The following is a 23,562-nucleotide window of genomic DNA, read 5'->3' as shown; positions in this document are numbered from 1 at the left end:
AAGTAAAAAGAATGTGAACTCCGGAGGAGGTAGCTTTTCATATTGTGGGAGGTGCCCGTGCTGCCTACGCATAAAACGTCCAACAATAGTGCAGAAGTCATTTTGGAATATGGACAAAACTAGGGAATTTGCCCTCAGGGAAACAATCTCGTGCCACTCTAGGGGAGTTATATATGTAATAAGATGTCCCTGTGAGAAAATGTACATAGGTCGCACAAAAAGACGACTCAGAGACAGGATTAAGGAGCACCTGGATAGTATTTTGAAGGGATCTTTAATACATCCCCTGTCGCGACATTTTGTAGAAAAACATGAGCGTTCAATTGGGGGTTTTTCGTTTTGTGGTCTTCAAACAGTACCAAAAAACCCGAGAGGAGGGGATTTTATTAAAAGCATGTCCCGGATTGAATCCAAATGGATTTTTACATTAGACACCTTAGCCCCTAAAGGACTCAATCAAGAGATTGAACTGTATGCCCTGTAATGTTTTTATGGTATTGACACATGATTTTTCCTGTTCCCTTTTGATACATATTCTAATGCACTGGGTTTTATTAGAGTAAGTTTTTAAAATGATGGGAAGTTTTTTATTGGTCTCGCAATTTTGTGCACATTATTATAAAGTTTTTATATAAATATTGCCAGGAGCCTGACAATGGCTTCATGGCTCCATTTGCATTTATGTATCTTTTGATATGCTCACTTTGAGTCTGCACATGTTTATATAGATGTGCAGTTTAAGATGAGTTTGATTAAAATATTCTCAATTTTATATTACTATGTACTTTTATTATTTTTATTTTTATTGAAATAAAGTTTGTAATTTTATAAGGTGGAGGGACTACCATATTTTAGCATATTATCTGTAGGTATATACAAGGTACAATCACTAGCGTCAGATGTGCCCACGGTTCAGTATTTGATAGTAACAGCTGGGTGTCCGCATTGGACCGGGTCAATTACTCCTTGACCGGCGAAATGTGCGCCCACTGTTAAATTATGGGGCTGCAGGAGCGTGGGTGGATATATAAGAACAGCGGCAGTGTAGGCGCCATACCTTGAGAAAGAGGGACGTTGCCCTCGAAACGCGTTGGAATTGGCCCCTACACACGTCCGTCTCTAACGGACAGGTGACGTCACCATTCCACCACGCCCCCCGCTCACCTCGCTACGCCGTCAGCGGCGCCTTCGGCCGTGGCTAACGCTGACCTACGGCGGCGGGTCTCTTCGGGGAGATTGCAATTCTAGGGAGGACGCTCCCATTATCAATACCACTGGACTACGGACGAGGACACCGGCATGCAAGTGGCCATTCTGTGTACAAAATTACACTACATTCTGTGAGTGCCGTTCAGCGCAGCAACCTTTTATTATACACTTGATTTGGGCATTTAATGTATGGTTTGCAGTCTACTGTATATGTGCAGTATCATCACTGAGGGAAAGTAGCATGTGGTTAGCAGGATATGTGCTCCTAGTGTTGGGTGCTTATAAGAGTACCTATGCTCCTTCTATAGTTTCCTACTGTTCTTTACCCCCCATAAAAATTCACAATCAGCTCAACCGACAATATGCATGGCTGACCAGCCCATTGATGTTCACCACTTCCTCATTTGGCTAGGTCCTCTAGCAAGAACCACTGTTAGACCACCAAGGAGTTTGAGGTCTAAACTGATTTTGGAGATCTGATATCTAAATTTATATTTCCATGGTCTCTGAGCTTCAGGTCTCAATTTAGTTTGGGGTCCGATTCTTTGGTCTTTATTCATTTTGGCGGTCTAAGCCTTGAATCTGAATTAATTTTTTTGAGGTCTGAGCCTTGGGTTTGAATTTTTGGAGCCGAAGGTCTTATTTGGGCCACTGACATTAAACTGCCAACTGAGTTACTGCTATCGAACCGCCTAGATGCAATGGTTGATCATCATGGCACCTAAGGGTTTATACTGCTATAATCACAGCTAGCTCCAATTACAGCAGTGACACAGCCAGCACCCACCAGGTATGAAGCAGGCTCAGTGTTTAAGCCCAGTCCATACAAGTGTTCCTGACTTCTGCTGTACATATATGGCAGATGTTGGGAGATGCCAGGACTGGGCTTTTTGGCAAAATTCATGGACCTCATAGCAGCTGTATAGCAAGCCAATATTAGTAGTACACCACCAATTTGGTTTCTGAGTTTATTCTGGAGGTCTGAATAATGGGATTTTATTTTCTTTTGGGGAATCTGAAGTGATTCAAGTGTACAATCTAGAAATATCTTAAGATATACTTACCTTGTAATGTCTTCACATCCTGTTCTGTCCAGATGTGTTCAGATCCCAGAATTCCAAGCGGCGGAAGTTCACCGACCGCCATATTGGGACGCCCATATGATGAGTGTCTCAATATGGAAACTGCTGGTGGTACCAGCCTCTTGCGCGGTACCACCAGCAAACACCGTCGCACCACACACACACACACGCACACTGTATATGCTGTACGCACCTCACACACACACACACACACTGTATACGTCATACGCACCACACCCACACACACAATGTATTCGCTGTACGCAGCCTCTTGTGTGGTACCACCAGCGGAACACCGTCGCAAATACGCCGCTGCTGGGATCAGCCGAATGATTCACTGACTGCTGGTATCTTTGTACAGGAGGAGCGCATGCACAGTTTTAATGTGACCGCTGCTATGTGTCTGCACAAAGAGGACGGCGGTCTGATTTACTGCACCTGTGCGAATTCCACGCAGGCGCAGTGAATCATTCAGCTGCTCCCGGCAGCAGATGTACGACGTGTCTACAGGCAGAGGAAGCCGGACAAATTAAAGGGGTTTTCCCGCGAACGAAAGTTCATTTTAAAAATTGCCTGTGTCTGACCATGTACGGAGCATACCACATCTCCTGGGCAGGGGAGGAAGCAAAAGACAACACAGCAGGGGATCACAGTGGATTCATTTTGTGAGGTAAAATATTTCACTGACTATTTTTAAAAAATATTTTACCTCACAAAATGTATCTTTTGCGATCTCCTGCAGTAATGTTAGTATTGTCTTTTGCTTCCTCCCCTGCCCGGGAGCTGTGGTATGTTCTGCACATGGTCAGGCACAGGCAATTTTTAAAATGAAGGGGTGAGAGAGACAGAGCACAGGGGAGAGATAGCTCAAATGATGGGACAGCACATGAGGGGAGAACACAGCACAGGAAGGAGAGACAGCAGACAATGGGGATAGCACATGGAGTAGACAGGTCAAAGAAGAGAGCACAGAAGGGAGAAGTCAGCACATAGGGCAAGAGAGAGTGTATAGGTGGGTGAGCACACAGGGGGGAGAGATTTTCAACGCTGCAAAGCCAGCCCCCATCGTGACATTACCGCCCTCCCGATGCGATAGCATCCGGCCTCCATCTAGTAATATAATAATCATTGAGGGAGTAGCATTTGATTAGTGAACTGGCGGCAGTGGTGCCCACACAACTTCCAACCTCAGATAAAAGTGCACACTCAGTTCGGTCAAGTGTGCATGTATGTTTATTGGGGAAAGGGAAAAAAAACACCTTCCAAAACCTATGGTGGTGGCTTTTATCTGGGAAAAAAAAGGATAAGGCATTCAATTTCAACATGCCCGATCCTTTTTTTCGGGAGATTCAGAACACCCCCAAATACACAAGTTACACGACGGGTCCTGACATAATCAGCGGGTTCAGATGACCTTGCCCAAGGTATATACTGTAGATACAAGGTTGAATTTTTGCCCCATGTAAAAGAAAAGTCTGGCAATGACTAAAGCAATCCCTCACACTGGTAAATGATCACAATAATAACGCACCGCGGCGGATTTCTCTACATCAGCCCTCAGAACATTAATTTAATTAATGAACAGCCTAAAACCTGCGTTATCATATGGAGGAAACACAACATTTTCCCCTATACATTACATTGTTATCAGGCAATTTACATAATCTACCTCTATATTAGTTGCTTTATGCCGAAAATCACATAATATAAAAAAAAAAATTCAATGTAATTTAAAAACGCTTAAACCAGTTATGTTTTTCCGCTGCCTACAAAGATATTTCGACAGGTATGCCCGCAGTCCTGTGCTCACTTTATCATAATATTCCCATACATCAACATTTCAAAATGTATTATATGCACAGTGTATTTCAGGCACTTGATAAATTTTGTCCTTATGTAGCCGTAGCACCCCTCAAATGTTTTGAAAGTAATAAATTGCTATAATCAAATCTAATTTTTGAAAAATACCTGTGGGAGCCACAAACAAAAAAGAGCGTCTTGTAAAAGAACATGATAAATAACACAGGAGGCGGCAGTTTATTATAATCAGTTTGGCATTGAATTACAAAATTAAAATTATATAGCCCTTGATAAGTAACCCTGCCCATGTACACGATCAGTGGAATTATGTTGACTTATTTTGCATTTCATAAGAACAGTTCAAAGAAATATAATGGGGAAAGGGAAAGATTTATCACGACGGACCCTGCAGAAAAAAAAAATGCAAAAAAAAAAAAAAATCCATTTATTTTTGGTTTAATAAGAAAACTGGCATCAGAATGATTTGCTTAGAACTCATTAAGCCTAAAACAGTTTTGAAATGTGCTAATGTACCAAAAGGGACGTATATATAGAAATGAAATGAAATTCATGTTGACAGCATTGGTGGGATCTCAGGCTGCAGGCATGGAAATACAGGGGACAAATATATGGAATGAAGGATTAAGATGTGTGTCCGTAATATATACAGTATATATGCATACACACATCCCTGCACACACACATATACACATACAAACATTTATGGACAATAGTATAGGGACACTTGCCTTTAATACTACATTTCAGTAGTTTCATTTTTCATTCCGTCCCATTGCCCCCAGTGTAGAACATGCGACCACATTGCCCCCCGATGTATAACATCCGGCCACATTACTTCCAGTGTATAACATCTAGCCCCATTGCCCCCCAATGTGCAACATCTGGCCCCATTGCTCCCAGATGTGTAATATTCTGCCCGATTGCCCCCGGTGCATAACGTCCAGTCCCATTGCCCCCCCATTTTTAATATCCAGCCACATTGCTCCCAGATGTGTAATATTTGGCCCCATTGCCCTTGGTGTATAACCTCCGATCCCATTGCCCCCCCATGTATAACATCCGGCCACGTTACCCCCAGTGTATAACATCCAGCCACATTGCTCCCAGATGTGCAGTATTCAGCCCCATTGCTCCCAGATGTGTTATATTTGGCCCCATTGCCCTTGGTGTATAACCTCCGATCCCATTGCCCCCCCATGTATAACATCCGGCCACGTTACCCCCAATGTATAACATCCAGCCACATTGCTCCCAGATGTGCAGTATTCAGCCACATTGCTCCCAGATGTGTAATATTTGGCCCGATTGCCCCCGGTGCATAAAGTCCAGTCCCATTGCCCCCCATTTTTAATATCCGACCACATTGCTCCCAGATGTGTAATATTCGGCCCCATTCCCCCTGGTGTATAACCTCCAATCCCATTGCCCCCCATGTATAACATCCTGCCACATTGCCCCAGTGTATAACATCCAGCCGCATTGCTCCCAGATGTGCAATATCCGGCCGCATTGCCCCCTGGTGTATAACATCCGGTCCCATTGCCCCCAGTGTATAACATCCAGCCCCATTATCCTCAATGTATAAATTGCGGACCAATTGCCCCTGATGTGTAACATCCAGCCTCTTGCCCCCCACCATGCCGTCTGCCTTTACGAACAATATCACACAATGGCTGGATGTGCAGAGCTCACTGATACCAGTGCGGTTCTGTAATAGGAGCCACCGAGATAACAACAAGTCCGTCTATAACATTTCTTCCCTCCTCAATCTTCCTCCATCACCAGTGAGTGATATTATTGAGAAGTAGAAGAAACCACAGCAACGCAACCACGAAGTGGAGACCCCGTAACATTACAGTGCGAGGAGTCGAGTGCTGAGGAGCAGAGGGTAGAAAGGTCATTACCGCTCTGCTGATCCCAAAACTGCACAGTCCAGACCTCATCTGATATTAACATCAGCACAAACACTGCTCCCCCATCGGCAGCTTCATGGCCGAACAGCTGCATGCAGCTTTACATCACCAAGCACAATGACGAGTGTTGGATGGAGTAGAGTAAAGCAGCAACCACTGCAAACATGTTCTGTGGAGCGATGGATCACTTTTCTCTATCTGGCAGACTAATGGATGAGTGAGTTTTAAAGTCATTTCATGTATTTGTCTATTTTTTTTTAGTTTGCCACTTTGCTTGATTCATCACTTACAACTTTTTGAAAAGTCCCTACATTTTTTGTAGTTCCATTCCAGTCTTAAAATTTGCCTCAAATTTTGCAACATTTTAAAAATTCACAAATAAAAAGGATTTATTAATTTTACACAAAATTAGTTAACCACGTGCTCCATTTTACGAATTTTACTAAAAAAAAATGGTCTATGAATACCCGAAGACAAAAAAAAGAAAAGGGACTTCAAAAAAGGCAAATAATGAATCACTACGTAAGTGCGTAATGGTAACTGGAAATAGCCCTATGGCAGATCCGTAGCACATCAACAGCAAATCTGCAGCAGAACCTCATAATCCCTTGTTTTGCCCTGGTGATCAGTAGGACCCACAGCGATCTAATAATGGTCCATATTACTGCATCCCTTTCTTAAGACTAGAATAATCCTTTAAGGTTATTCTTGGTGTCTTCATATATCCAAACTGATGTGATACAGATGATGGGGAAGCCAAGGATGCAGTAACGACAATTTTTGGCCAGGTCAAAAGTTGGATAGGTGATAACTTGCAATATAGGGAAAAACTCTTCAATAACAGTGGAAAAAATGTGAAGAACCTGGGAATTTTCACATCTTTAACTGTTAGAAGGACTTAAAATGCAAGTCCAAGATAGAAAATTGGAAATTTTCAACTACAAAAAAGAAACTCAGAGCAAACCTTCCACTGTTTTTTTTCTGTTCAGTCCCAGTACTCACCAATAGCATGTGCTTTGCATTGGCACTGGCCTGTGCTTTGATGACATGAATGACTTCCATTGATTGTTCCCGAAGTGTTGCAGTGACATGGTTGGCAGCCGTCAGCATTAGACTCTTGTAAATTGTAAAATCCATCTTTGCACTGATCACATCTCCTGCCCCCAACATTCACTTTACATCCGCATTGACCTCCAAGCTGTAAGATAGAAATATGTATTCACAATAAGGTGAAAAAAGTGGAAAATAAAAATTCAACATTTTGCAAAGTCTTAAACTTTCATCAGTTTCTCAATAATTGATGGTACTCTTTAATTTTCCTTTTTCTGCGATTGTTTTTTTACAAATGAAAGGATTAATTTATACTTTTTTGGGTTCATTAAAGAATTTGACAGAGAGCCCCGTACCGACCATGAGTTAGGATTACTCAGCATTTTTTCTGGACTAAAATTTATGATTTAAATCTGGAGATTTAAGCAGATGTTTAAGATGTTGGTCGATTCCCATGGGCATAACTGGGAGTGGTACCTCCCACACCTAGTGTTGAGCATTCCGATACGGCAAGTATCGGGTATCGGCCGATACTTGCGGGTATCGGAATTCCGATACCGAGATCCGATACTTTTGTGGTATCGGGTATCGGTATCGAAACAACATTAATGTAATAATGTGTAAAAGAAAGAATTAAAATAAAAAATATTGCTACACTCACCTCTCCGACGCAGCCTGGACCTCACGGAGGGAACCGGCAGCGTTCTTTGCTTAAAATTCGCGCGTTTACTTCCTTCCGTGAAGTCCCGGCTTGTGATTGGTCGCGTGCCGCCCATGTGGCCGCGACGCGACCAATCAGCAAGCCGTGACGTAATTTCAGGTCCTTCAGGATTTTAAAATTACGTTCTGGCTTGTGATTGGTCGCGTCGCGGTCACATGGGCGACGCGACCAATCACAAGCCGTGACGTCATGGGAGGCAGGACACGCGCGCATTTTAAAATGCGCGCGTGTCCTGCCTCCCATGACGTCACGGCTTGTGATTGGTCGCATCGCCCATGTGGCCGCAACGCGACCAATCACAGCAAGCCGTGATGTAATTTCAGGTCCTTCAGGATTTTAAAATTACGTTCTGGCTTGTGATTGGTCGCGTTGCGGTCACATGGGCGACGCGACCAATCACAAGCCGTGACGTCATGGGAGGCTTGTGAGTTTCCTCTCCTTCAGACCCTGGGAACCATCAGGGATACCGTCCGATACTTGAGTCCCATTGACTTGTATTGGTATCGGGTATCGGTATCGGATTGGATCCGATACTTTGCCGGTATCGGCCGATACTTTCCGATACCGATACTTTCAAGTATCGGACGGTATCGCTCAACACTACCCACACCTGCTCTTTGCCTACTGGAAGGTTCCACAAGCCTCCCCCTTAAAGCCCCTGTACGGGCAATGTGCGCAGGGGTCCCTGGCTCTGGTAAAAGAGGTGTGGGAAGAAGACTTCACCACCACTGGAGTATCGGATATTGTGTATGTCGTGTGCTTCGGTGACAAGATGCAGACCTTGGCACAGCTGGTGCACGATAATATTACGCAAGCCCAAGCCAACCAGAATTGATGGTACAACTGGAATGCTTGTGAGAGGGCCTACCAGGTGGGTCAAAAGGTGTCAGTACTGGTCCCCACACCCCAGGACAAGCTTCAGGCACCTTTCTAAGGCTCGTACCTTGTGCAACAGAAGCTCAATGCCGTAACATGCCTGGTCACCCTGGACCACCCTGGGGAAGGTGAAAGGCCTTCCACATGAACGTGATGAAGGCACATCATGAGTGGGAGGCCTGCATCCTTTGCATATGCAACCTGCCAGAAGAGTGTGAGGGGCGGAGACCCTCTTGGATATATTTGCCCAAGCTAGAGTGAGACCTTCGAGGATGTGTCGGTTTGCAACCAGCTCTTGTCTGACCAACAGTCCCAGCTGTGGGAAACCGTACACCAATTCCAGGATTTGTTCAGCAAGAAGCCTGGATTTATAGAATTGGTCGTCCAACACGTGGACACCAGGGGTCATTGTCCAATCCAGCATTCAGAATATTGGGTCATTCAGGAGGTGCAACAACACATGTCCCAGGAGATTGATGAAATGCTGAAGCTGGAGGTCATCCAAACATCCATTAGCGCTTGGGCCTCGCCCGTTGTCCTCATCTCAAAGAAGAACCTTACAACCCAGTTCTGCGTGGATTACAGTGGGCTCAATGGTGCGCATCGATTACCTGCTCGATCAGTTGGCCGGGGCCAAGAACCTGACCATCATGGATCTGAGCCGGGGATATTGGCAGATTCCCCTGATCCGCGAGGCTCGGGAACACTCTGCCTTTATCACCTTATTCGGACTTCATGAGTCTACAGTGATGCCATTCGGCATGAAGAATGCCCCTGCTATGGAAATGCTTAGATATTAATATTCTACAGTTATTGCTGCACTTGGCGGTCACACCAGATACTGAAAGCAAAGGTTCACATACTTTTGCCACTTACAGGTATGTGATATTGGATCATTTTACACAATAATTTTTACTTATATCTACTTTCAGGACATATATAAACTTATGTAAAGTGTATGTATAAATATGGAAAATCTTAAAGGGATCACAAACTTTCAAGCATCCCAATATAATCTTTGTATTCTATGTCTTATATTTATCTATTTATCAGAGTAAAAAAATGAAATTAGAAGTCATCACTTTCTATAGAATGCAAACAAATGTCTCAGGCTGTTTATGGGTTAAATAAATGTTTCATATACTGTTAAGAGGCCGACTCTTCCTTCTTATCTGAAATAATCCCTTTTTGAAGAATTAGATCCATTTAGAGAAAATTGACTGCTCCTGTGTCAATTCCGCCCTCGGCCTAGCGGGGTCTTTTCTCTATGTTCCTCTGGCTGGGAAATCACAGTGTTGTATCATAGAATCAGCTATTGATTTCTCTTTGCTTTCCCGTTTCCTTCTTTGCTTCTTCTCTGTCTATTTAGATGGTTTATGCCGCAGGCATTAACGCTTTTTTATGGTTAACTATTTGTGACCTGCTTAATCATATGAAGGTTAGCTGAGCACGTACCACGGATTCTTTGTGAAGATGAGAATCAGATAAATGCATCAGCAAAAGGCAAAAAGTACATGAGAACAGATGCAAAAAGTAAAACTAATTATATCCCTGGTAATTGGAAACATTATCTAAAGTGCAGTTTTAGGCCTTTAAAGTGAGCTTACGAAATTAGAGGCCAAAAAAGATGGCGGCGGCAGAGCCTCAACAAAAGTGACCACAAAGCCACCAGAGAAGTCTGCTGTATTTTATCCTGAAGCTGCTTTGCCTAGAAAAACTTTGGCTGGTCCATCCCTTTCTTAAAGACCCTATGTACACATACCTTCTGAAGGATCACCTACTTTTCAGTGCCACACTCTACTATAGGCTATGTCTGGCATTACATCTTAGAGACATTTTAAAAGACTAAAAAAATGGTCTACATCATGGATACATCAATGTTTGATTACTGGGGTCAATGGCTTGGTCTTCAGCAAATGTTATGCCCCATCCCTGGCAAAAATTGGTAAGATATCACTGCTTGGTCAAGCAAGGAGCATCAACTGTGTATGTTCAGTTGTGCCCCATGTTGCTTCATAGTCCTATGTCTTTTATTGGTGTAACTCATGGGTATTGGAATTCACCCAAAAGATGAAGGGCTGGCTCTCATGGAAAGTGCCTTGAATTGTAAATATATCACTTAAGATTTTTTTAAAAAAACCATTCTTACTGCCCCCATTCACCATGATCTCTTGCATAGAATATAGTCGGTGGTGAAAGGACATCCAAGATGAAGCCAAGGAACCACGTCAACCTATGATGGCTATGATGGTACGGCTCTGTCACTTTGTTTTCCAATGGTTGTGCCATGATTGCCATCCCCCATGCTATGACTGGCTGTAGTGGTTATGTGAAGTCACCATAGATGTCACATACCTTCTTAGAGTTGTATACAGAGGATTGATGATACAGTAAGTACTGTAGATGGCTACGGTGGTGGATGAAGTGGTTAAGTCAACAGGGTAACCATGAAAGAACAATTTCTTAATTACACACTGAATAGTGCACATTTTAGTGCATATACTGAATGGTCACTTTAGTGACACCCATCTAGTAGCTCAAGGGACCTCCGTTGATCGGTAATTCACTGTTGCGTTGAATATTGGCCCTTGTGGACAGGAATGTTTCTCACAGTTGCAATTTCAATAGGAGGTAATGATAAGCTCGGTACAGCACTTTGTACTTCGCCCCAGAGATGCTCTACGGGATCAAGATCTGGGGACTGAAAAGGCAAGAGAAGTAAGGAAAACTCACCATCATGTTCCTGGAACTAATCCATGACTGTACAATCCATTTGACATAGCACGTGGTCCTTCTGCCTTATAGGAAATTGATGCCACGAAGGGACGAACTCAATGCTTAGGTAATTCCTACTTTCCAAATATCCATCCATAGGCATCAGAAGACCCTGGGGGTGCCACGAAAACATTCACTACACCATTACTTCACCTTCACCAGCCTGACCTGTGCACACCCGACAGGACAATTCTGGCAGCTTATGCCAAATCCTGACTTTGCTATCAGCATGGTGCAACAGTAACCTGGATTTATCTGACCAGGTTTTTCCATAGCTCAGTGATAAAAGTTTTTGCACTTTTGCTCATCTTACTGGTTTATTTAGACATCACTAGCACTTTAACTGGTCATTAAAGTCCATCAGTGTGAAGAATCAATGAGGTGTTAATTTGAAGACCTCATCAGACCCCTTTCATCAATGAGTGATTTATACCAACAAGATCCCCATTTTTTGGATATTTTGACTTCCTTCAACCCGTTCTGGGTATTCTTTTGATACCATTGCATTCAACAACCAACAATTTGGCATTTTGTGAAATACTGTCCTTAGCAAGTCTATCTCCAAAGCCTCAATCAAAGTCACCCTGATAACTTTGAAACTGATCCGCAGAAAACTGATTGCTTGAATGCAGCTTTATTTTGCTTCTATAAAACACAGGTTTGCCCCCTGACAAAGCTTCTAGAGGAAACTCACGTATTAATAAGACACATGATGGTGCAATACTTCAATATTCTTCTCATTGAATCTGCATGAACCCATGACAAAATAACTCTATGCATCCAAGCATGGAGTCACATTATAACTCAACCCGTCTTTTGGTGCTATACTTGGGCATAACTGTAGATTGCAGCAGCAGATATTGGACCCAAGACCCCAAGTACACCAGTGTCATGGTGCATGGTAGGTGTTACAGAATTTCCATTGAGGACCAGGAACATTGAACTTTGCTTTTTACACTGTATTATGGCTCTATATGACGAGGATCTGTGATATTACTATGTATGAACCTTCCTGTTCTGACTTTTACTTTCTACAGAAAGCTGAAAGTAGAAAATTATAACGGGAAATTATGCTATTCTTTTCGGCGAAATAACTTTAAAAACCGATCCCTTTAACAGGCTAATTAATTTTCATGACTTAAAACCTTACACCTTGTACAATTCCATCTCTCTCAGGTCAGATCTACAACCATTACTGTGAATGGCTTCTTTCTGAATCATCTAATTCATTGCAGCTCTTACACTTCTGACTTATTAATCCCATCTTTAATGCATCTTAATCACTTCCCTCGGCCTCAGTTGCTGCCGTTCATTGCAGCTCTGTTCAACATTTCTTTATTTGGTTCTATGTATGCATGTTAATTATCGCAGGCAAGCCAACAAGCATTACAGTTAATGTCAATGTCACTGTGAGACAGGGGTTTCCCACCATGGTTAGTAATGGCTTATTGCTGGGATATGTCATCTCTTACAGATTGGACTGGTGGCACCAATTATCAGAACAAAGTCTGGTAAAAAGAACTATAAAAATAAAAAACTTACGGAATTGAACAGGATTAGGAAAAAAGAGCATTTTTGGTACTCACCATGAAAGCTCTTTATCACAGCCTTACTTGCGGAACACGGGAAACTATGGGCAGTCTGATACCACATGGAGGCTGACACTAAATACATCTTAAGATAAAAGTTGTCTACTCCCCAACAGGCTACACTTGGCCTGCCTTCGCCTTTGCCTTGGCCTGACACTCAGCTCTTCGGTTAGTACAAAAAGAAGTAGGAGAAGCAAAACAAAGACTACCAAAACAAGGAAGGTAGCAGTGTCCTCCAATGAAGTCTATGGGAAAGAGATTTTATGGTGAGTACCAAAAATCCTCTTTTCTTGGACTCTTCAATGGGAGACACAAAAAAACATGATGTCTAAAAGTAGTCCCAGGGGTGGTAAAACTCATAATATTGCAGAAGGGGGAATAGCAATCTCTGAGGTTACCTGAGCACATTTTACCAGGTAAGTTTTTAGTATCCTTCTGCCAAGACTTGCGTCCGCCAATGCAGAGGAATGAGGTCTGGAAAAATGTTGACTAAAAGCTAAGCTAAAATGAAAATCTTGGTGCTGACAGGACAGGTGTAACTTGTTTTCTTAAGAAGTATTAGTGTCAGCCTCCAGGTGGTAGCAGACTTTCTATGGTTTTTTGTGTACCTCATTGAAGCATATAAGAAATGTGATTGTTTGCCTTTCCTGCCCACAGTGCCATACCTGACCACAAAACTCAGACACTTGCCAGGACATGCCATCACTTTCATATTGATAGCAATCCAACGGTTGGAACCCACAATGTTATTGAGAATGAAGAGTCCTTACAAACTTTTTTTGAACCCCCAGCACCAATGAAGAAGGGAATGTTAGCATAGCCTCATTCTCTTGAAATAAGCTGGGCTACAGTTTCCTGCACAGTGGGTGGACTGGGGCATTTTTCTGTAGAGGGAATTTTACCCAGTTTATCTCAGTATCCATAGTAAGCTATAGATCATTACATTGTAAGGTAGAAAAGAAAACTGGACACTAAGATTATGTTGTGCCTATCACTTTAAGAAATCAAGGGGCGGCTGGCAAAGATAGGATCCAAAGTACAATTTATTATTATATATGAAAGAAGGAAATAGGAGCAACCAGGTATAATAGATTAAAAATATATTTTATTAATAATATCAAAGTGAACCAAATACACCAGAAAGTACCATCACAAGTGTATGAAATAAAACATATGCAAAGAGGAAAACAGAGAAACCAGGGGACCAACAATTGCAACTGCCCGACTGTGCATAGAAGGTAAAGTGCCTAGTGCAATAATATGTTGAAACGGCAGGCCAAACCCTCACAAAATAGGTACCAAATACATAGGTTCAGAATGGAACCAAAAGAGGGACATAGACTTACCGCGGGCAGAAGCTGAAGGACCCTGGGCCAGGTGTGGATAGCCCCGACGCGCGTTTCACGTGTCTAATACACCGCTTTCTCCCCTTTTAATGTTTGCTTCTAAATGTACCAAGTAACCTTTAACATGTTCTACATTTACGTTGGAGGTGGACCTGTCACCACTCCTGACACATCTGTTCCAGAAATTAACTGTATTCCATGTAATATACCAATTCCGAAGCTTCTTTTCCTATATCTCCATGTGCCAGTCCTCCATTATTCCTACAACCAAACAATAAATGAATTGACAGGTGGGTGTTGCCAGAGGTGGGCGTGTCACTGCACCCTCTCCCACTGTCCAATCAGTGCCAGACTGTATGGACACACCCACAAAATCCAATCAGTGATTTGGACAATGTCCAATCAGTGCCAGACTGTATGGACACCCCCCCAAATGCAATTGTCATTTTATTCATAAGTTTGTGAGAAGAGCAACAGAGGAATATTAGAATACAGAGTTCTAAGAAAACATGTTCTGCAATTATTTCATGAGGAATTCAAGTACTTACTAAAACAGACACGTCAGGAGAGCTGAGAGATTCTCTTCAGGCCGTCTTCACACATTCAGTATTTGGTCAATATTTTACATCAGTATTTGTAAGCCAAAATCAGGAGTGGGTAAAAAGTAAGAAGTGGTGCATATGTTTCTATTAAAATACTGACCAAATACTGAACGTGTGAACCTGCCCTTAAAGAGGTTATCTCATAGCAAACATTTATCACCTGTTCTGTCGATAGTATAATTGCTGGGGACCAATCACTAAAACAGGGAACCCGAGTCCCCTGATTTGATGAAGTTTGAATGAATTGATCGTCATTAGACATGAGCAAATGAAATCAGAACAAATCGAATTTGCAATAATTTTCACCAAAATGTCATATTTGCTAGAATTTTTATATTTAAATTACATGAATCCAGCAAAATTGTGACCAACTTCCCGCCCAATCCTCCGTTCACTCCCTCTGGTTATCTGGCGGTAAGTATGGGCAGGAGCAAGCTGAGCATTATATTTTATTAATTTTTTATTCCATTCTTTTAATATACCTTGGGATATGGAAAAAAGTGTATTTTATGAGAAATCTATATACCTTCGATATTTGCATCGTATACATAAAATGCAAATCAAATTTTTGGGTTGAATCTGGCAAATCGAATTTTAAGAGATTTACTCATCTGTAGTGGACATGCATGTGCTCTACCACTCTTTTCGAAGGATATGGGACTGATAGGTGATAAAAGCTTGACTTTGCAACTAATATAAGAATTCAGCCTCAATCAGAGGTCTTTTTTTCTCATGTAGGGGAAAAATTAACCAATTATTATGAACAGAGTTTGATCAGAATCTTATCACATATGTTTTTCTTGCGGAGAAAAAAAAAGTTTCTCCACCTTGTCCTATGTCACAGTCCATGAACATTGGATCTCAGTTGGATGACATCAGAGAATTTCTCATGGAACCAAGGATCCTAATCGGACATTTCTCTCCGGTTTTCTTTGGACGTATGAACAGCCTCATAGACTATCACAGGTACAAGTGCTATCTGTGAAAATCACGTATAACCCTTGTATGTGAAAAATAAATGTCTAAATGAGCCCTAAGCTAAAAAATGAAAAATTAATAAGGAGAGAAAGTTAGAACAAGAAATCAGTAGACGATAAAATGTGAAAATTCACCAATAGAGAATTTGCCTGAATCGAGAAAAAGTCTGCATTACCAATCTGCGGACTGCGGACAAGAGTGTTCCTGCTTTTGGAAAGAGACCCCTTATTTTCGACAACCCATTTAGTATTTTGTTATTCTCTAACAATAAACCCCAAGTTTAGACTTCTCAATAAATAACTTGCCATAATTACCTCTTCACAATTTTGGCTTTTGCTAGCAGTCCCGGTCTCATTGCAATCACACGGTTGGCATATGTCAACGGCAGATGGATCGGACTCGAATTTCCGGTAAAAGAAAATCCTGCAAACTTCACAGTTTTTTCCTAAAACGAGACCATGAGTGCATGTTTAATGTAGAAAAAAGGAATTAAAATGATCTGCAGGAGCCAATAGAAGAACAATGCTCCTTTGAGGGAACGAGAATTTACTGAATGTCCATTTTAATGCCCCTTTTCGTCTCTACCTGCCAATGTAGTGATCCGCAGCATATGAAACTATCAACCTGTTTCAAACGGTGTTTTACTTCATTTCACTTCCATCTGTTATACAACCCAAACTTGTGTCTCTGGTAAGAAATGTCACATTGGTGCAATTCTGGGGTCCAAAATGTTGCAGCAAAACAGACTAGCTCTTGCGTGTGATTTTTTAAAATATAAATATCCATAAAAATAAAGGATAGTTAAAAAAAATAATATATGAAATAATTCATATCTATTACTTGCCATAAATGTTTTTATCTTGTGTAAATGCTGCTGTTCTCCTTAACCTCTTCTCCCCGGGCCATTTTCCATTTTTTTTTTCAGTTTCGTTTTTTCTTCCTCTTCTTCCAAGAGCCATAACTTTTTTATTTTGCTGTCAATATAGCCATATGAGGGCCTGTTTTATGTGGCACGTGTTGTACTTTGGAATGACAACATTCATTCTACCTCATAGTGTGCTGGAAAATGGGAAAAAAGTTCCAAGTGCGGTGAAATTGCAAAAAAAAAGTGCAATTTCACTTTTTTTTTTTAATTTAGCCTGTTCACTATATGGTAAAACTGATCTGGAAATATGATTATCCAGGTCAATACTAGTAGTTTGATACCAAATATGTATAGGTTTTTTTTTTTTTTGAGTGGTGAAATTTTTTTTTAAATTTGTAATACAAAAAAATTGCTTTTGTTGCCATTTTCTGAGACTTGTATATTTGGGTCTTGTAAGTTTTATTAACTTCTGGTGTATAGTAAAGGATGCCATATGAACATAAAAAATAAACGACTAGTAAACAAATGACAATGCAGATGAATAAGCATGCATTTTTTCTGGATAAAAAAATCTAACGATTTTTTTACACACTCCTTCGCGCCTGTCACAGAAGAAGTGACCAGGCTGCTCGCTTCTTCTTGCTCTACAACCTACTCCAGTGACTCTATTCCCTCACATCTCCTCCAGTCTCTTTCCCCAGTGGTCTCTACCTTCCTAACTAAAATATTAACCTCTCTCTTTCCTCTGATATCTTTCCCTCTTCATTTAAACACTCTGTCATAACCCCTTTACTTACAAAAAAAACCATCGACCAGAACTGCACTGCTAACTACAGACTTGTCTCTTGGGTGGTCCAACCATAACTCCCAAGTAGCACGCCCGCTGCCTTGGGGTTATATTTGCCACAAACTTTCCTTGATACCCTATAACCAGTCGCTCATTTGATCGCATCATCTGCATCTTAAAAACGTCTCCAGAATCCAATCTTTTCTAGTCTCTGAAACTGCAAAATCTCTTACGGTCACTCTTATTCATTCTTGTCTGGACTACTGTTACTCTATATTTATCGTTCTCCCTCTATTCAGACTTTTTCCGGTCCATTTCATCCTGAATGTGGCAGAAAGGGTCGTATTTTTGTCCAGCCGCTAGACCAATGCATCTACCCTGTGCCAGTCATTTCACGGGTTGCCCATTCACTATAGCATGCAATACAAACTCATCTATCTCACCCACAAAGCTCTCCACACTTCTGCACCACCCTATATCTCCTCCCTCATCTCTGTCAATCACCCTACCCATGCTCTCCACTCCGCAACTGATCTAAGATTAACATCAACCATAATCTGAACTCCCACCTCCATCTCCAAGACTTCTCTTGTGCAGCACCACTTTTCTGGAATGCACTACCCTGGACAACCCGACTAATATCTAGCCCCCACATTTTTAAACTTGCTTGAAAAATATCTTTTTAGACAGACCTATCACCTCAATTCACCAACCTAACTGTGTCTTGTTGCGTCTTTCTAAATTTTCCTCAAATTCTGGTCCCTCTTATTCCACCCTCTCTACATCCTCTTTCCACCCAGTAGCACTTGGCAACTGTACCTAGACAGACATTGGCTGATGACTAGAGAAGGGCGGACCCCTGGATGTTCTGGTCAGTCGGGTTCGGCCAAACAGTTAAAAAAAAGTTCAGGTTTGGGAACCAGAAAAGTACTCGGACTCGAACCCAAACTCAGACCCCATTCATTTGAATGGGGGCCCCAAACATTCAGTGTTTGCTATGCTGACATGTGCATAACAGTGAGGCAAACAATGCTTCTGATCTGTGGTAAAATCATTATCGCCAGTCAGAGAGCCGCGGTTCTCACGCTGTCAAATAACAGCGTGAGCCTGCAGCTGTGATAGGAGGTAAAAATTTACCTCCTGTACTGGCGTCAGCTGATGGGACTACTGCTCCCATCAGTCGACGCCTGTTGCCACTAATAACAGTGAGAGCAGGTGGCAGCTGATGGGAGTATTCTTCAGCTGGCGCCGGCACGCTAAATAAATAATTTAAAAAAGTGGCTTTTTGAAACTGTATTTTTGATAACCAGCCAGGCAAAACTGATAGCTGCGGGCTGCAACCCTCTGCTGTCAGCTATAACAAGGTTGGTTATCAAGAATAGAGGAGTCCCCATGCTGTTTTTAAAATTATTTAAATAAATAAAAAAACGGCATGGGTCCCCCCATTTCTGACAACCAGTGTTGGGGGTCGAGTTCCCGCCTCTGCACAGGGGGAATCTCAGGCCATCTCTGCTGCGGTCTCCCATTCTTCTTCTGCCGCAGTGGAGCCTGCTCGGCGGAGACGTCGGTCCCAGCGTCTTGCTCAGTCTCACTCTGTGCATAGGGTTACTGCTGCTTTTCCAGCTTCTGCCATTGAAGCCAGTGCTGGGCAGCGGCAAGCAGATGCTTTTGGGACTAAGTCCTGCTTTTCCCCTTCTGAGCATGCCCATGGCGAGATCTCCCATTGGAGATCGAGGGTCACATGCTCAGATACTGCAGCAGATCCCATTGATCCTCCAGGAAGGTCCTGAAGGTGCTCAGCTTCTGTGGCAGCCTCCCATTGGTCCTTATGGGAAGGTCCTGTACATGCTGCAGCTATAAAAGGTTCGCCTGACCGCACGGCCATGCGCTAGTGTACATTTATATACGTGTGTGTGTTGATGAGTTCCAGTCGTCCTTAACCCCTTACTGACGTCGGACGGTATAGTACGTCCGACGTCAGCTCCCCTGCTTTGATGCAGGGCTCCGCGGTGAGCCCGCATCAAAGCCGGGACATGTCAGCTGTTTTGAACAGCTGACATGTGCCCGCAATAGGCGCGGGCAGAATCGCGATCTGCCCGCACCTATTAACTAGTTAAATGCCGCTGTCAAACGCAGACAGCGGCATTTAACTACCGCATCCGGCCGTGCGGCCGGAAATGACGGCATCGCCGACCCCCGTCACATGATCGGAGGTCGGCGATGCTTCTGAATGGTAACCATAGAGGTCCTTGAGACCTCTATGGTTACTGATGCCGGCATGCTGTGAGCGCCACCCTGTGGTCGGCGCTCACAGCACACCTGTATTTCTGCAACATAACAGCGATCTGATGATCGCTGTTATGTAGCAGAGCCGATCGGGCTGTGCCTGCTTCTAGCCTCCCATGGAGGCTATTGAAGCATGGCAAAAGTGAAAAAAAAAAGTTAAAAAAATGTGAAAAAAATAAAAAAAATATAAAAGTTTAAATCACCCCCCTTTCGCCCCAATCAAAATAAATCAATAAAAAAAAATCAAATCTACACATATTTGGTATCGCCGCGTTCAGAGTCGCCTGATCTATCAATAAAAAAAAGCATTAACCTGATCGCTAAACGGCGTAACGAGAAAAAAAATCAAAACGCCAGAATTACGTTTTTTTGGTCGCCGCGATTTGCATAAAAATGCAATAACGGGCGATCAAAAGAATGCATCTGCACCGAATTGGTATAATTAAAAACGCCATCTCGGCACACAAAAAATAAGCCCTCAACTGACCCCAGATCATGAAAAATGGAGACGCTACGAGCATCGGAAAATGGCGCAATTTTTTTTTTTTTTTTTTAGCAAAGTTTGGAATTTTTTTTCACCACTTAGGTAAAAAATAAACTAGACATGTTAGGTGTCTATGAACTCGTACTGACCTGGAGAATCATAATGGCAGGTCAGTTTTAGCATTTAGTGAACCTAGCAAAATAGCCAAGCAAAAAACAAGTGTGGGATTGCACTTTTTTTGCAATTTCACTGCACTTGGAATTTTTTTCCCGTTTTCTAGTACACGACATGGTAAAACCAATGATGTCGTTCAAAAGTACAACTCGTCCCGCAAAAAATAAGCCCTCACATGGCCAAATTGACGGAAAAATAAAAAAGTTATGGCTCTGGGAAGGTGGGGAGCGAAAAACGAAAACGAAAAAACGGAAAAAGCTCCGGGGGTTAAGGGGTTAAATATCCCATCCCTATTGTATGACTGTTAGCATACGGTGTATGGCTGCTATCTAGCGCCCGACTAAACTCTCAGCGTGATAACACACGAAACAGCGTCCACTGCTGTGGCCACCAGTACGGCGCCACGCGCCAATAGAGCGGTTCCTTAGCCCACGTCTGGGTGGTTAGTGGCGACTGCCAGCACGGCACAGCTCGCACTCTTGTGCTCAATACTGTTATTTCTATTTACCTCCTACACCCAGTAGCGGTGTCGAGCGCAAGTAGTCTAGACGGACTCAAATCCCGAGTCTAGGGACTGAGTTCGGTGACTCCTTGCTTGTGCTCTTTTGTGCGGTATCGCGGCTCTGTGACTTAACAGGGTTCGCTTCCACTGCCATATAGCACTGCCATTTGCTAGCAGCAGGTTCTCACCTGCACGGTGGACCCTGGACTGCGAACACACCTATTAACATCTCACCTTTTACTTGGTGCGTTCCGCCAGTCCTAACAACCAGCCTTGCTAAAGCAGACAACTGGGGTTTGGTATTCTCACACCATTTTTTTTATTATTTATTTATTATTTCAATGCAAGACACCCTACGCAAGAAAACTGTCACCATTCCCATATTACTTAGGTGTATCAATATAAATGGCCCACCCAAAAAAGTTTGCCTCATCACTGAACATAATGTTCTGTGTAAACTGAGGGTCCTGTTCCAATTTTTGTTTTGCCCATTCTGCAAATTCAGCGCACCGATCTGGCATCAATTGAACATCCCTTCGACGGATATTAGCTACTCACAAATGGCACCCTTACAAAATCCAGCTGCTGCAGCATCTCAACGAGGATGACCCAGATCAGTGTGCTGAATTTGCAGAATGGGCAAAACAAAAACTGGAACAGAACCCTCAGTTTACACAGAACATTATGTTCAGTGATGAGGCAAACTTTTTGGGGTGGGCAATTTATATGGATACACCTAAATAACATGGGAATGGTGACAGTTTTCTTGTGTAGGGTGTCTTGCATTGAAATTTGCTGCAATGACCCGGGTACTGCGTTCACCAGACATCAACACAATTTATATCCGCTTCTCATGTGTTAACCTCTGCGACATGTCAATGGCTGTAAACAAAGAGAAACTTGTAAATAACTCATGAAAGAATACAGTTACGTTAAAACCAAGCACATCACTGTTTTTCTTGTGAAATTCGCAATAAGTTTGATGTGTCATATGACCCTCTTTACATTGGAAAAAATAAACTTTGGCTGACTTCAAAATGGCCGTCATGGTCACCACCCATCTTGAAAAGTTTTCCCCCTCCCATATACTAATGTGCCACAAACAGGAAGTTGATGTCAAAAACCATTCCCATTTTGTTTAGGTGTTTACATATACATGTCCCACCCTGTAAATTGCAAATACACAAGGTAATCTCCTAGAAAATACCGTAGATATTGGCCAGTGCATTACAGATAAAAGCAGTTGTTAAACACCCAAAGAAGTTGCGAAACCTGAGTTGGGTAGATGAGCCAATGCACCCTTCTTATTCTCTCGTAAGCAATTATGGAATCTGTACGCCATCAGGGTGACTCCATTTTATCCACTGTGACTTCCACTACTTGTCTTGTCACCTTGTGATATATTATATCTTTTCACCTTGTGATATATTATATTACCATTATCCTGACAATTTTTTGTCTTTTCTTTTTTACTGTGACTCCTTAGTCTTATATTGATATTTTTATGAGAAATATTTTTTTTTTCTCTTTTTTTCGGCTCACCCGACATTTCTCTCTTGTGTCTATGCATTTTGCTATTTTTTTATACATTTATTTATATATTTTTAATGAGACTTAATAAAAAATGTATATTTTTTACTGAGATTAATTACATCCTGCACACTCTTCTTGGTTCTTCATGTTATACAGTAGATGTGCATTAGAATGAATTAATTTTTGGTTTTGGTCACCACTGTTTGGTTTCCCCTTTACAGTAAAATTTGAAATTTCCCCATGTTATAAAAAAAAGTAAACTAAACCTAATAGAAAACCAGAAACAACAACAAAAACAACAAACAGTATAAACACAACAATAAACTACATAAATAAAAGACCAAGGAAATCAAATAATTGCCTCTGTTACATATTTATGACTGTAAAAATCTATATAATTAATGCCATAATTTATGATAACTGATGCATGCTTTAAAATTAAAGAAAACTGTAGCAGAATTGCATTATTTTCAGCATTTGGCAGTACGGCATTTTAAAAGGTTCATTAAATTCTAAAGTATAAGAGTTAACGGTTCTCCTTGTGGAGAGTGACATACCGGTTCTGGCATGCCAATATAAGAAGTAGTGGTGAGCGAAGGTGTTCGGATAATGTGTTATCCGAGCATGCTCGGGTGTTATCTGAGTATCTTTTGCGTGCTCGGATAATATATTCGAACCCCTGCAGCTGCATGCTTTTCGGTGGTAGACAGCCGCAACACATGCGGGGATTAACAAACAAACAGGCAATCCCTGCATATGTTGCGACTGTCTACTGCCGCAAAAGATGCAACTTCGTGGAATCTAATATATTATCCGATCACGCCCAAGATACTCGGATAACACGTTATCCGAGCACATTCGCTTATCACTAGAATGGAGGTTTATTCGCCATGGCAATAGGGGCAATACTCCGAAACACCGTGTCTGCAAATTGAGATATTAATCTGGCTTTTATCCTAAGTCATATTG

At 42.1% G+C, this 23,562-nt stretch overlaps 1 protein-coding gene across 1 annotated transcript in view; it reads right to left on the bottom strand.

The window, feature by feature from the left end:
• Positions 1–23,562, bottom strand: part of USH2A (usherin) — a 930,843-nt gene that overhangs the window by 780,640 nt on the left and 126,641 nt on the right. Inside the window, exons 10-11 of the mRNA XM_077281431.1 lie at positions 16,277–16,407; positions 7,028–7,223 (exon numbers count right to left, since the gene is read on the bottom strand). Coding sequence (XP_077137546.1) covers positions 7,028–7,223; positions 16,277–16,407 — 327 coding nt within the window. The remainder of the gene's footprint in view (positions 1–7,027; positions 7,224–16,276; positions 16,408–23,562) is intronic.

This window comes from Ranitomeya variabilis, chromosome 2 (genome assembly GCF_051348905.1).
Source record: "Ranitomeya variabilis isolate aRanVar5 chromosome 2, aRanVar5.hap1, whole genome shotgun sequence".
NCBI classification, from domain to species: Eukaryota; Metazoa; Chordata; class Amphibia; order Anura; family Dendrobatidae; genus Ranitomeya; species Ranitomeya variabilis.
This window is presented reverse-complemented; position numbering and strand designations above follow the sequence as displayed.